At 46.4% G+C, this 15,474-nt stretch overlaps 1 protein-coding gene across 1 annotated transcript in view; it reads right to left on the reverse strand.

The window, feature by feature from the left end:
- The window catches only part of LOC115129893 (striated muscle preferentially expressed protein kinase-like), a 61,048-nt gene extending 46,152 nt beyond the window's left edge, over window positions 1-14,896 (reverse strand). Inside the window, 2 exon segments of the mRNA XM_065023890.1 lie at window positions 13,628-14,175; window positions 14,391-14,896. Of these exon segments, the coding sequence (XP_064879962.1) occupies window positions 13,628-14,021 (394 nt within the window). The 5' untranslated portion in view covers window positions 14,022-14,175; window positions 14,391-14,896.
- Window positions 14,897-15,474: the final 578 nt, after the last annotated feature.

Genomic DNA, 15,474 nt, shown 5'->3' on the forward strand with positions numbered 1-15,474 from the left:
GACCAGGATACATGTTGTAGGGTACACATATGCTAATTAGAATAAAATGTCTTACAAATGGAACATTTATAATATAAATGGAGAATAAAAAAATTTGACCTGATTTTCCACCCAGCTCCCAAAGGCATCTTCCCACCAGCCAACAGAATGGGACATTGACCCTCAGGGTGGCATTCTTTGTTACCGTGTCATATGGAACTGTAAAGCCATACCCTCTGTGCCACAGAGGCCACAAGAACCCAGAGGACACTGAGGACATTCCACACAGAGAGCTATAAGACCTACTGTACAGACCTGGATTTATTAACCTACAGCAACAATGATCTGTGTTTACTGGTAAAATGGTTAAAGGGTGGGCAACAAAGTATGTATCCTTTTCCTCTTGGTTCTAGTAATCTATCACAAAGCCATTATAGCTCTGTAGTTCGGCTTAGAAAAGAGCATGCACTAAGTGTAACAAAGCAACTTTGTGTCTGAAAGGTAGAGACTCACCTGGAACCTCTTCTTGGACCAGATTTTCTTCATGTCTAGAAGTAGTGCCTCTGTATCTCTCTTTCTCTCTCTCGATGCCCTCCTCTCTGGGTTGCAGATTACCTGTGGCACTTGCTCAGCAAAACATCACTGCTGTGATCCTACCCAAATGGAGTGTGGGTCAACCACAATAATTCTCACACAAACCATGTAAATAGATGAAGCTCTCTTCACACGCGTGGGTGTTTATAATCCTCTGGTCTGGATGAGAGGAGGAACGTTAGGGGATTACAATCCACAATATCCAGGTGTCTTTGTGTGAGAGTGAGAGTGTTTATCCGCCAAGGTGAGCAGCATCACTCTGACGTAGCAGACTCTGACTGCTGCCGGAGGAGAAAATGTTCAGCCGAACGCTGACACAAGCCGAGCCGGTCTCCATCCCCTCCAGCCCATCCCTCCCTCCTTCAACCAAGCCCCTCCTCGGAGCAACAGTAGCCAGGCAGAGAGGAACAGATTGAGACCCCAACCCGTGAGGACAACAGTGGAGAGGTGTGATCCGGAGGAAGGAAAACTACCTGCTCCTCTAAAGCATCCTCTCTGTCTCCTCTCTCTGACACAGCAACAGCAGCAGGAGGAATGAGAGGAGAGGAGAGATAGCCGCCAAGAATGAGAAAGAGAGAGAGAGAGCAGACAAAGAGAGAGCAGAGGGGAAGCACAGAGGGAGCAGGAGAGAGAGGAGAGGGTAGAGAGAAAGACAGACCAATAGAGATGGAGGGAGAATAGAAAGTGGGAAATAGAATCAGACAGAGTTCCCTCCGTTCTGTTGACATCATAAACCCACAGTTGAAGTGTGCCCCTCTTCCAACCCCACCCTCCCCAAAATCCAAATCCTTAATCCAAACTGCCTCTTTTTTCAGGATCCCTCTCTCCTCTCCTCCTCTGCTTGATTCTCTTCAGCTCCAGTATCTTCACAGAGGAGAGGAAGAATGCAGCCTTCAGAAAACAGCCTCCCCACCCCCAGGGCATCAATTATACATTCATGGTCCATGTCTGTGACGTTCTACTAAATCTGACTTCACGCTAAATAGCAATCAGTTATTTGCACCAGTGAACAGAGCAGAATTGCCCCTCTCCATTTCTCTCGCTCTGCTTCAGCTCTGTCCCCAACACTACAAATGGCATGGATAGATTAGCTTGATGGCTAGCTGGTGCAACATACAAGCTGTGCACGCCATATTCTCTGACAGATACACAAATCAATAGGAACAACAAACACCATGGATACATTCACTGTACATTTGACATCAACAGTAGGTTGTGCGTTTGTCTTTGTGGTGTTTTATACACAGTGTATCTCTCTCACTACGTTAGTGTAGGGTTTCCCAAACTCGGTCCTGGGGCCCCCCCTGGGTGCACGTTTTGTTTTTTTGCCCTAGCACTACACAGCTGACTAAAATAACCAACTAATCATCAAGCTTTGATTATTTGAATCAGCTGTGTAATGCTAGGGCAATAATCAAAACGTGCACCCAGGGGGGTCCCAGGACCCAGTTTGGGAAACCCTGAGTTTGTGTGTCAGCAGGTCAGAGGGTGTGAGGGAAATGGAGTCTTAACCATCAATAAATGATGTGGGAAAAGATGATGATGTCTTTCTACACCGCCTCCCCGTTCTACGGGTCTCACAGGAATAATCATCAACTAGAAATAACAGATCATGAAACAAACAGATGTGGTGAAAGGAATTAGGGAACGAGGAAAGGTGAAGAGAACACATCATCCTCCCACTGCTATCACCTGACACTACAAATCCTCCCTTCTTATTACAGGCCTGTCACACGCTTCCTCTGCAATCGCTGCCCTTCCTTTCCACCATACTCCTCTCCCCTCTCTCCCTTTCCTGGGGACGTCTTTGGCCTTCGCCAGACAATCTCTGCATATCACTTTCTGCCCCATAACTTCTCCCCCTCTCTCCTCAGCCGTCTCCCCCTCTCTCCTCAGCCGTCTCCCCCTCTCTCCTCACCCATCACACCCTCTTGTTTTCTTCTCACCTCTCTCCCCTCTCCTGTTGACATATTGGTCTTATTCTTGGGTCTCCGCCTAGAACCTTCTACCCCTCTCTTCTCATGTCTGTGTCTCTCTCCCTCCTGATGGGTCTCTATGTCTCTCTCCTCCTGGTGGGTCTCTATGTCTCTCTCCTCCTGGTGGGTCTCTATGTCTCTCTCCTCCTGGTGGGTCTCTATGTCTCACTCTCTCTCTCTCCTGGTGGGTCTCTGTGTCTCTCTCTCTCCTGGTGGGTCTCTGTGTCTCTCTCTCTCCTGGTGGGTCTCTGTGTCTCTCTCCTGGTGGGTCTCTGTGTCTCTCTCCTCCTGGTGGTTCTCTGTGTCTATCTCTCCTCCTGGTGGGTCTCTGTGTCTCTCTCCTCCTGGTGGGTCTCTATGTCTCTCTCCTCCTGGTAGATATCTATGTCTATCCCTCCTCCTGTTGGGTCTCTATGTCTATCTCTCCTCCTGATGGGTCTCTATGTCTCTCTCCTCCTGGTGGGTCTCTGTGTCTCTCTCTCCTGGTGGGTCTCTATGTCTCTCTCCTCCTGGTGGGTATCTGTGTCTCTCTCTCCTGGTGGGTCTCTGTAACTCACTCCTCCTGATGGGTCTCTATGTCTATCTCTCCTCCTGGTGGGTCTCTATGTCTATCTCTCCTCCTGGTGGGTCTCTATGTCTATCTCTCCTCCTGGTGGGTCTCTGTCTCTCTCCTCCTGGTGATATTCAACCTGCATGTGACCATCTATCTCCCACCATGACCAATAAGCCTCTTCTCAGGCACTCTATCTCCCCTTCCTCCGCCCTTCTTTTCGCCTTTCATAATATGATAGAGACAGTAGATCTAGCTGGTCTGTCATAATATAATCCTCTCTCTCTCTCTCTCTCACACACACACACACACACACACACACACACACACACACACACACACACACACACACACACACACACACACACACACACACACACACACACACACACACACACACACACACACACACACACACAATGTATCATTCTCTCAGATACATCTGTGTCCACCACATCCATCAAATGAATCTAAAAATAATAACATGGGGACCCAGATCTCATTGTAAAAACGACCCAGCCATCCAGAAACTAGATGGGCCTTTTTTAGTTTTAGGCCAAATCTTTCACACTGCGATTGACTGCTATGCTGAGAAATCCACTTTTTCATCGTTGTTACGTGAGACACGCTACAGTTTATAAGTGTGATACACAGTGTCAATACCCAGGGGATATTACCACATGCCCATAAATCAGAGAAAGCCAACCATTCCCAGACGTCGCAATAGATTAGTCTTTTTGTATAGCTAAAGCTTCCATTGATTGTAATAATGTTGTTTATTTACCCATTTGGCTGTTTCTAAGTAAGTGAATGCACCCTAATTAAAAAAATACAGCCAATACAGTGTTCCTTTTCACTCAAAAGCTGCCTCAATAGCTATAAGCCTTCTCCTTCCTTCCTTCCTTCCTTCCTTCCTTCCTTCCTTCCTTCCTTCCTTCCTTCCTTCCTTCCTTCCTTCCTTCCTTCCTTCCTTCCTTCCTTCCTTCCTTCCTTCCCCTTCTCCCCATCCCTCCCTCTGCCTCCCTTCGTCTCCCTCCATCCCTCTTCATCCCTGCTCCATCACCTCGCCCCATGCATCTCCAGAAAGAAGGGATTTTCTCTGGCAGTGAGTAATCAATACCAAGGGTCTCTGTGAGATACAGGATACACCACGATAGTCACAATTCACTCGACGGGGATCAATATGTCCCTGGACCAATCATAACACTGCCTTCTATTACAGCAGTCCAATGAAAATCCAAGAAGCAGGTGTCAAAGCTACAATACGTTGTCAGACACATGACCTAAGGGGGATTCAGTTACTATATCACAGTAAGTCACCATAGTAACACAATGGGCGTATCTTTTATAGTCTAAAGAAGCTTCCTCTCCCCTCTTTCTTCCCCATCATCAGTTACATGAAAATGAATGAAAACAACATGACTTCCATGCAGATATCAATTAGCTGATACAACACAGTAGCCAGCATACCATTTACTCTACTTGAATGAGTTTACAGCAATGAGAAACAGAGCAGACTTCACGGAAGCCCATTGATTTTGTGACAGAGGGGGGTTTCAGTGGCGCAGCTCTGATGAACTCTCTGCAGGCCCACAACTCTATCAGAGGCATTTATCTGGCATTAGCTCCGTGAGGTAGTAAACAGACCCCGCTGTGGGCGCATCTTAATCGAGTTGCTTTTTTATACGAGTCACTTCGCGCCACAGGTCCAACTACAGGACACAGTCAATCCCAACAGAGGAACCCAGAGCCTTCTCCAAAACCTGTTAGTCACAACCCATATCTAGACATTTGCTAGGGAAGACAAGGTAATCATTCCTCTCGCTCTGAGGTTTCCCCGGGTCTACATGTTCGTTTCCGGTTTCCCTGTCTAGTTAGAGGAAACTTCCTACCGGGCACAGACGTCAGTTCAACGTCTTTCCATTTACATTTGGTTAAGTTGTCAGCTAACATGAATTCAACATTGGTTTGGCGGAAAAAAGAGGAAATTCCTTTAGGTTGATGACTTTTTGCAAATCCAATCAGTTTTCCACATTGATTCAACATCACCACGTTTCATTTTAGGGTTGAAATGACGTGGAAACAACGTTGATTCAACCAGTTTTTGCCCAGTGGGTTTATACATTCTACTACCGTCATAGAACAGAAGCCATTCCTTTGTTGTAAACGTAGCTCAGAGTCAGACCCTGTGGAGATACAGGGTGGTGTAGAGGTCCAGGCCCAGGTGACAGACACAGTGGGCATGTCTGTACTGACTGCTGACGACCACACAGAAACCTGATCCTATCACCTAATCCTGGCCCCCTCCAGGCCTCAGACCATGGGACTGACGCCTAACTAGAGAGAAGGAACATAAACAGGACGCCAAACACGGAGGCACCTCACCTCATGATCCGGGGTGAAATTTCCCCTTGGTACAGATCTAGGATCATCTTTCCTCACCTGACAAAATAGGTCAGTTCCCTTAAAATGGCCAGTGGTGGAAAAAGTACCCAATTGTCATACTTGAGTTAAAGTATAGATACCTTAATAGAAAGTTACTCAAGTAAAAGTGAAAGTTACCCAGCAAAATACTACTTGAGTAAAAGTCTAAAAGTATTTAGTTTTAAAAATGTATCAAAAGTCAATTTAATTGCTAAAATTTAGAAGTAGATGTAAAAGTATAAATCATTTCAAATTCCTTATATTAAGCAAAGCAGACGGCTCCATTTTCTTGTTTTTAAAATTACGGATAGCCAGAGGCACACTGCAACACTCAGACTTTATTAACAAAAGATGCTGTTGTGTTTAGTGAGTCCACCAGACCAGAGGTAGTAGGGATGACCACGTGTTCTCTTGAATTTCAAAATGCTCCTGTCCTGCTAAGCATTCAAAATGTAACAAGTACTTTTAGTTGTCAGGGGAAATGTATGGAGTACAATATGGTATTATGGTACTATTGATATTTTCTTTACTAATGTAGTGAACAAAAACGACTTAAGTAGTACTTTAAAGTAATTTTACTGAAGTACTTTACATCACTGAATATGGCGATACATTGTGGTCCGTGACCATGCACTGGGATGCATTCTGGGAATGTAATGGGATTTCACATCACACAGATGCCTCTTGCTAGTTTATCTCATTCTCTAGGTCTGGTCTGTGTTAGTCACAGGACTGGATAGTGGACTGGGGTGACAAAGAGGGGAGAGAGAGGGGGCAGAGACAGACTGAGAGAAGGAGAGAAAGAGAGGGGGCAGAGACAGACTGAGAGAAGGAGAGAAAGAGAGGGGGGCAGAGACCGACTGAGACAAGGAGAGAAAGAGAGAGGGGGGGGCAGAGACAGACTGAGAGGAGAGAAAGAGAGAGGGGGGCAGAGACAGACTGAGAGAAGGAGAGAAAGAGAGAGGGGGGGCAGAGACAGACTGAGAGAAGGAGAGAAAGAGAGAGGGGGGCAGAGACAGACTGAGAGAAGGAGAGAAAGAGAGAGGGGGCAGAGACAGACAGAGAAGGAGAGAAAGAGAGGGGGGGCAGAGACAGACTGAGAGAAGGAGAGAAAGAGAGAGAGGGGGGCAGAGACAGACTGAGAGAAGGAGAGAAAGAGAGAGGGGGCAGAGACAGACTGAGAGAAGGAGAGAAAGAGAGAGGGGGGCAGAGACAGACTGAGAGAAGGAGAGAAAGAGAGAGAGGGGGGCAGAGACAGACTGAGAGAAGGAGAGAAAGAGAGAGGGGGCAGAGAGAGACTGAGAGAGATACTATGAGATACTCTATGCCTACAGTATGGACTAAAATTAGGAGGTACTGTATCTACCATGTGACCAGACAGACAGGCAGTCGGGCTGACAGACATACAGACAACTGTGTGGGGGGGGGGCTCACTGGTGGGAGATAATGTATTTACAACTGCTCCCACAGAGTCTTTGAAGTATTCAATATTATCCTTTGAAACAATGTACTCCCTAGTATTTGCTGTACATAGTACAGTCATTTTATAGATGCAATGCCCAGTCATTTTTCTCAGCATCTGTTAATAGTTGAGAGCCTTGAAGAAGAGACTATCCTCAGAGGTAGTGCGTGTCTAGTTATCATCATTGGGGGATGCTGTGAATAGCCTGCTCATTAGGTGAGTATTATTGGTTTGCACTGGAGGCCTGTCAGCCAGCCAACACCTGTTAGGTTTGAAACATCCTGGTCCCCAACAAGAACTGGAAGAATAAGTCAATGGCGTTGTACAATTCAATATTCTATAAGGAGGTAATGGAAGAGAATGAACAGTAGACAATATGAGTCTGATGAGGTCTTCTGTGTCTGTTGTGACCTCATCATGGTCCCGTCCTTCTTTACTTCAGACTTCGTCCCAGTAAGCACAACAACATCAGATTGTCATACGATAATAGATCGCTGAACAGTAAGAACGAACCTACTCAAGAGCCCAGACACTTCCCACCTCTTCCGTGTGGTTGGTTAGAAAGACTTCTAACACTCACCTTTGGGTTTCTTTCTCCTGGGGCCGGTCACACCGTCGCTCACACTTCTCAAAGCCTTCCGAGCTTCCAGATACTCCTTCTTTAGCATGGCTCCAGTTGATATCTCTCTCACTCTCTTATTCATTTAACATTGGGCCTCTCAGATGTGTAATCCTCGTTAATCAAACGTCCGTCTTCTTGTCGAACTCTCAAATCACCATCAAATCCCAATCTAAGCCCGTTCCTCTATACTTGACAGTTCTTCCTGGTTTTACCCTCAAATCCTGACCTTAGTGAGGTAAGGATGACTTATTTCAAAATGGCCACTTCTCCTTAGTTGGAATGTGTATCCCAATCCCATGGAGGCAAGGGTGAATATGAGATCCTTAAAATGGCTTCTCCTCCCAGACTCCTAGATGTCCTGTCTACTTCATGGCCAGGGTGAGGACATATTCTTTAAGATGGCTGCCTCAATGCGCCTGATGGTTCCCACTGCCTCGCTCAGGCCCTCTCTCTCTCTCTCCCCCATTCCCCCTTACTCCAACACAACAACACCAAGCCCGGTGGTCTATTTCGAGTGGGCTATTGTACACCCCTGTTACCCCTGCTCTGTACCCTTACAGTGGACGTGCCCTCCTGTAATAAGGAGATTACAGACAGGGCTGAAACGACCTTTACTGTCCTGTCTGACTCTCTGCTTGGACTGAGAAACCCCCTACTAGTGACAGACTGAAGAAGGCTTCCTGTGATGCACTGAAACAGAATCTGAACTCGTTAAAGAACAGAGAACGTTTGAACACAACTTATTGAGTGGGAGTTGTTTACATTTCTGTCTGTTTTGACAGTCAATGAACATGGCAAAGATATCGTTGTCAGCCATGAATAACTTCAACAAGCTGCTTCAAAGCTGAAATACTTAATGGTGAAACTGCTACGTCTGTTGAGTCTTGAAAACCCGTCCTTAGGCAACACAGTGACTAGGTTTCAATGATGGACTCTTTTGTCGTAGAGGAAGAACATCACTGCCTACGTCGATAAAGAAAACAAATCTGGGGACTCAAATCACAAGCCAGACATGCCAGAACAACGCAACTCAAAACCAAAGTTTGCATGCAAAACCGTTGCAGTGGTTTTAGTGAAGGTTGAAGGTGATCTCCGTATTGCTAGTTACTATTTTGTATTTTATTCAAGCTGATAAAGTATTGATGTAGGCAGTGAGGTAGTTCCTCTTTGCCTAAACAGTCAATCATTGAAACCAGACCCTAGTCGCTGTGTTGCCCAGGGTCGTGTTTTCAAGGCTAACATCTGCTTGAAATATTTCAACAATATACAAGTAACAGCAAACACTGTATTTTCCCCTCTGACATCATCACACTTGTGATGGAACAGAAGAATATGCATTGTCGTTGTTTTTCCATGCTGCTGAACATGCCTCCACCTCTGTTCAGTCATCAAAACAATAACCATAACAAAGGCTCTGGGCAGTGGGGTAAAGTACTTAAGTAAAAATACTTTAAGGTACTGCGTAAATCGTTTTTTAGGGTATGTGTACTTTCCTATATTTACTTTTACTCCACTACATTCCTAAAGAAAATAATGTACTTTTTACTCCATACAAGTACTCGTGTCATTTACAGTGCTTAGCAGGACTGGAAAATTGTCAAATTCACACACTTATCAAGAAAACATCCCTAGTCATTCCTACTGCCTCTGATCTGGAGGACTCACTAAAAACAAAAGCTTAGTTTGTAAATGGTGTCTGAGTGTTGGAGTGTGCCCCTGGCTATCCACAAGTTAAAAAATCAAGAAAGGAATTTTAAATTATGTATACTTTTACTTTTACTTGTGATACTTAAGTATATTTTAGCAATTACATTTACTTTTGATACTTAAGTATATTTAAAACCAAATACTCTTAGAATTTTACTGAAGTAGTATTTTACTGGGTCACTTTTACTTTTACTTGAGTCATATTCTATTAATATTAAGATATCTTTACTTTTACTCAAATATGACAATTTGGGTACTTTTCCACCACTGGCTCTGAGGGAGAACATTGTCTCTGTTTCCCCTAAAGCCGATTCGATCTTTAAGTAACTATAAAAAATAGAGGTGAATTTTTGAATGACGGACCAAAAGCAGAATCAATTTGACAGGCTGAAAACACATGTACAGAGTGTGGTGGTGGACTACATTGCATTCTACATCAGAAGGGGATTGTTCACCACTATGTCTGACGTTACTAAATTGATCTCCTGCTTGAGGATATCAAATGTTAGACACGTAGACCAAATTCTGGAGTGCATTTATACCCACCGACAGTGTGAGTCTAAGACATGGGTCTATAACTGCACAGTAAATATATTCTGAGGGTGGGAATCCACCCTGTCAACTAGTCACGGGGTCATAGCATAGCTAGCCACACTGAAACTCCCTAGATCCACAAGGACACTGGAGAGGACAGTCACAATATTTGGCATAACAAACTGTAGTTGTGGAATATGGGCCAGAGGCGTGGGAGGATCACGTTCAAGTCCTCCCAAGCATGGGAGTATCCATGTACCGTTGCATTCTGGTTTCCTTCCCAGAATGACAAAATGGCAGAGGTTTGAGAGGCCAGTCTAAGAACATGTTTGGCAACTTGAAGGGGGATTATATAAGGCATTCATAACACCTTTATGGATGTTTCATGTAGTCTAAATACCATGTCAGCTAAAATACCAGTTACTTGGATAGCGCTCAGAGAAACATGATGTAACCATTGGGGTGGTTTACATCATTAAACATCTATCGTGGACGTATGAAACTGACAGATTCTCGTGGACAGATGAAACGTTGAGGATCTGTCAAGGCTCACGTATAATTATGTGATTACAGGCAACAATAGTTTCTGGTTTGGTCTTTTGTTGTTGATTTTTGGACCAATCAGTATGGGGAGAAGGGGTGCTTAATTTAAGCCGGTGCAGTGATTTTCAAGCCTGTATGTGGATGATATACAGTTTCCACTAGATTCCACAGCCACAAAGTCAAAATTGTCTGTATCGTAAAAATTAATGAAAACAAAATTTGCCCATGATAAACACTGGTGAAATTAGCGGAAGGAAGGGGTCTTGGCTGAGAGTTTCCGTTGGCGAGGGAGGAGACTTCACTTCCTTCCGTTGCGCAAAGGTAACCATAATTGTTAACAGCATTCCCCCCCAGAAGTAAAACAGCAAATTACAGATTTTCGCAAGCAGATTTTACTTCTGGGTAACCAAGATTATAAGAGTTGTAAAATCATTGAATGTGTGAGGGGTTACGTTTACAGACTGACCTCATGTCAAGTCATTGAAGTGATTCAGTGGTCAATGCGTAAACACTACTAAGCCAAATATGATGTGTGAAAAAGTATTACAGTCACAGGCTTGTTGTGGTCATTACTGACATATGGTGCTTTTTGACTCTTAAAGGGCCAGCCTCAAAAAAGACCTACATGTGATGCATCCAGTCTTTTCTACATGCATCTATTACCAGAAAAACACACACACATTTCCTCTATCCTTTTATACATCTATATCTCCCACTCCCTCAACCCTCCTCCCTCTTTTTCATCATAATGACTGTGATTGAGTGTGACTCTCCATAGTCTCAGCCCCACTGAGGCACTGTGGTGTTGCTATAATTACTTGTGATGTGTACTGGTGCAATAGGAGAGCCCGATGGCATCCACACATCTCTGGAACACGAACCCCCTGGCACATACCATGCCACAAATAAGAGAGGAGGGGATAGAGGGAAGGGAGGAGGGAGAGAACCACACAGGGTCTGGGGGCAGGGAAAGAGGGAGAGAGAAGAGAGAGAGAGAGAGAGAGGGGGTGAGAGGGAGAGAGAGAGAGAGGTGAAAAGAAGGGCAGAGAAAGGGGAGATAGAGTGTCTGAGAAGAGGCTTATTGGTCATGGTGCATGGTCATGGTGAGAAATAGATGGTCACATGCAGATTGAATATCACCAGGAGGAGAGAGACAGAGACCCACCAGGAGGAGAGATAGACACAGAGACCCACCAGGAGGAGAGATAGACACAGAGACCCACCAGGAGGAGAGATAGACATAGAGACCCACCAGGAGGAGACACAGAGACCCACAAGGAGAGAGAGAGAGAGACAGAGACCCATCAGGAGGAGAGAGCGAGACATAGAGACCCACCAGGAGGGGAGAGACACAAAGACCCACCAGGAGAGAGAGAGACAGAGACCCACCAGGAGAGAGAGAGACATAGAGACCCACCAGGAGAGAGACACAGAGACCCACCAGGAGGACAGAGACACAGAGACCCACCAGGAGAGAGAGTGACACAGAGACCCACCAGGAGGATAGAAGGTTCATAGAGACCAAGGAGGACAGATGTCAAAGAGACCCACCAGGAGGAGAGGAGAAAACAAGACATGAGAAGAGAGAGGGGGAGAAGGTTCTAGGCAGAGACCCAAGAATAAGACCAATATGGGAACAGAGAGGGGGAGAAGGTGAGGAGAAAACAAGAGGGTGTGATGGGGGAGGAGAGAGGGGAGAGGGCTGAGGAGAGAGGGGGAGATGGCTGAGGGAGAGGAGAGAGGCTGAGGAGAGAGGGGAGAAGGTATGGGGGGTTTGGGGGCAGAAAGTGATAAGCAGAGATTGTCTGGCGAAGGCCAAAAATGTCCCCAGGAAAGGGAGAGAGGGTAGAGGAAAGGAAGGTGCGATTTCAGAGGAAGAGGGAGATCAAGAGAGAGGTGGGAAGAATGAGAACTGATAAAAGGGCAAGGAAATAGATTAATAGAGGGGGGGGGGAGTGAGAGCTGAAGGGGAGTATAAAGAAGATGAGATGAGAGGGGAGTGAGTTAGAGTTCCTCGTCTAGCCTTTCAAAAAGGCCGATCCATCTCTCTCAGTCGGTTACGGTGAATTCATGCCGTCAGAACTCCCCCCTCAGCAAAGGAGCCCTCCAAAGCATTCTAATTATAGCTAGTATCTTATGAAACAAGGGGATCAGGGCAATGCTTCAAGAAGTGTCCTTCGTCGTACCGTCTTCCCTTTAATAGCGTTCTCACCGTAAGATTCTGTCCTGCGTCCCAAAATGGATTCCTATGTCCTTAATTGGGGAGGACGGGCTCGTGGTAATGTCTGGAGCGGAATAGGTGGAATGGTATCAAATACAATTTACTCTGTTCCAGCAATTATTATGAGCCGTTGTCTCTCAGCAGCCTCCACTGCCACTATATAGGGAGTAGAGTGCAATTTGGGACACAGACAGACAACGTGTTGGATGGCATTGGGTTGTGGGACACTACGTGGGGAGCTCCGGTTACATCTGTTCATTCTCTCATGTGATGTGGTCCAGACTAATGACATGGCCTTTACTGACTGGTGAGCCACATAGCATTTGTCTGATTCCTTTATTAGATGTATTAAAGGGACAGCTCTGCAGGCCCAAATGTGATACTGTAAACACACAAATAAATACACAAACATCTATTTACAGTCATTCAAATGGAGTAATCTCTCTCTCTCTCCATCTCTCCATCTCTCAGTTACACCCTGGACAAAATGGCCGCCATATCACTTCAGTTTGCTCCAAACTGCAAAACAACAATCATCCAACCAGAGGGTCAGAAGGTGAAGGGTTCAACTGCTAAAAGATCACAGCGACAGATGACATGGGGGGGTCACACCAGCCCCACCCTAAACCGATATGCCTCAATTTAGACTGAGGAGCCAAATTTAACCTCACCCCTCTCAAGACAAGTGTTGCTAGCTGACGGCTTCTATAGTAGAAGTCTTTTGAAAGGGTTGAAGTACTTTTGAAAGGTTTTCTAGAGTGGAATGGACAGCTATTTGAGATGGAATTAAATCAATATACCACCTGCAAACCTGTTGGGTACATTGTTGTTGGCTTTTGTAAAGATTGGTCCTTTGCTTACCGAGCACCTTTTAAAAAGTAGATGGATAACAGATGTTCCCCTGCATGCTTCCCTTATAGACTTACACAATGTTTTGTGAGGGTTGTCCCCATGTTTCAATACTCAGCAAACACAGATGAATCATACTGTTGTCCCAATGTTTCCCCAACGTTACCTTCTCCCAGGTCCATAACGGCAAGCAGGGCGCTGCTCTGAGCCTCCCCCAGGCAGTTGCTGGCCACGCAGGTATAGAGACCAGCGTCACTGGCCTTGCAATCCCTGATCCACAGACCCCCAACATCTTTCTCCCCAGGCGGGGCCAGGAGATCATTGTTACGGTACCAAAACAGAGAGGGGGCAGGTTGACCCCCCACAGACACCCTCAGGCGGATATCACACCCTGTCCCCACTGCAGCCTTGCGGAGCTTGCGCAGGAACACCGGCGGGGTTCGACCTGGGTCCCCTGTGTCCGGAACTACCTGGTCCTGGGAAACTTTGGCCCGTTTGGAGGGGATACCAGGACTGAGGTGTGTGCCGCCTTCCGCCATTTTCTTTGGGTTGGTGCTCATAGTTCTGATCACTTCATGTTCAACAAGTGACAGCCTTTTAGATATGGGTTGCAGTTACTGTGTGTATGGAACAATCCTTATGGAATCATTCATTGGTACTTCTATTCCTTGGTTGGTCAGAGGTACCTCTCAGCATTGCAATTTGATCTGGAGTCTGTGGTTACATAGATATACAGTAAGTTACTGCCACAAACGAAATGAACATGCAGCTGCAACGATGAAGTCCACTTATGGAGACGCAAATAAAACACAGAAGGTAACCAATTAACTTATCATCATAAAGTTGCCCCAAATCCCTCAATAAATATCATGCCAGTGAAGGGACAACATGCCTTTAACCCAATTATGAACCCCTGATAATGAACTTACCTCGTCACCTCCCAGAAAAATATGCAATCCATTTTTTTCACATCCTCGCAAAGTCCAGTTAAGGTAACAAGATCTGAGAAGCCAAATATTTCATCTGGAACAAATTAAAGTGTCCTCTCTCTGCCTGCCCTCTTGTCCACTGGAGCCCCTGGTGTAAGTCCACCTGGATCATCTAGACTTAGCCGCCATCGCTACGGCCCTTTGAAGGGGGTCTGGGGCTCTGCTTACACCCACCGAAGAGTAGAGAGAGAGAGATCTGACCTATGGAGGCTCTAATGTCACCACTATCCAAACTGGCTCTACTTAGACTCAAGGAGAGTGGCTCTAGTGCACCGACACTCTTTTTTTCTTGTCAGGAGTTAAGCTCCCTCTCTCTCCCTCGCTCCCTTTCTCTCCCTTGCTCCCTCTCTCTCCCTCGCTCTCCCTTGCTCCCTCTCTCTCCCTTGCTCCCTCTCTTTCCCTTGCTCCCTCTCTTTCCCTCGCTACCTCTCTTTCCCTTGCTCCCTCTCTTTCCCTCTATCTCCCTCGCTCCCTGTCTCTCCCTTGCTCCCTCTCTTTCCCTCGCTCCCTCTCTCTCCCTCGCTCCCTCTCTCTCCCTTGCTCCCTCTCTCTCCCTCGCTCCCTCTCTCTCCCTCGCTCCCTCTCTCTCCCTTGCTCCCTCTCTCTCCCTCGCTCCCTGTCTCTCCCTCGCTCCCTCTCTCTCCCTCTTTCCCTCTCTCTCCCTCCCTCGCTCCCTCTCTCTCCCTTGCTCCCTCTCTCTCCCTCGCTCCCTCTCTTTCCCTCTTTCCCTCTCTCTCCAACTCGCTCCCTGTCTCTCCCTTGCTCCCTCTCTTTCCCTCTTTCCCTCTCTCTCCAACTCTGCTCCCTCCCTCCCTCTCTCTCCCTACTGCTCCCTCTCTCCTCTCTCTTTCCCTTGCTCCCTCTCCTTCCATCTCACATGCTCCCCGTGGTCGAGGCTCCTGGTACTGACGGGCAAGTGCCCACAGCCTTGAGTGACAGCTGCGTCCTGGATAGGTCACATTTTTGGGCAGCCCATGTGTGTGTGTGTGTGTGTGTGTGTGTGTGTGTGTGTGTGTGTGTGTGT

This window comes from Oncorhynchus nerka, linkage group LG2, assembly GCF_034236695.1.
Source record: "Oncorhynchus nerka isolate Pitt River linkage group LG2, Oner_Uvic_2.0, whole genome shotgun sequence".
Taxonomy (NCBI): domain Eukaryota; kingdom Metazoa; phylum Chordata; class Actinopteri; order Salmoniformes; family Salmonidae; genus Oncorhynchus; species Oncorhynchus nerka.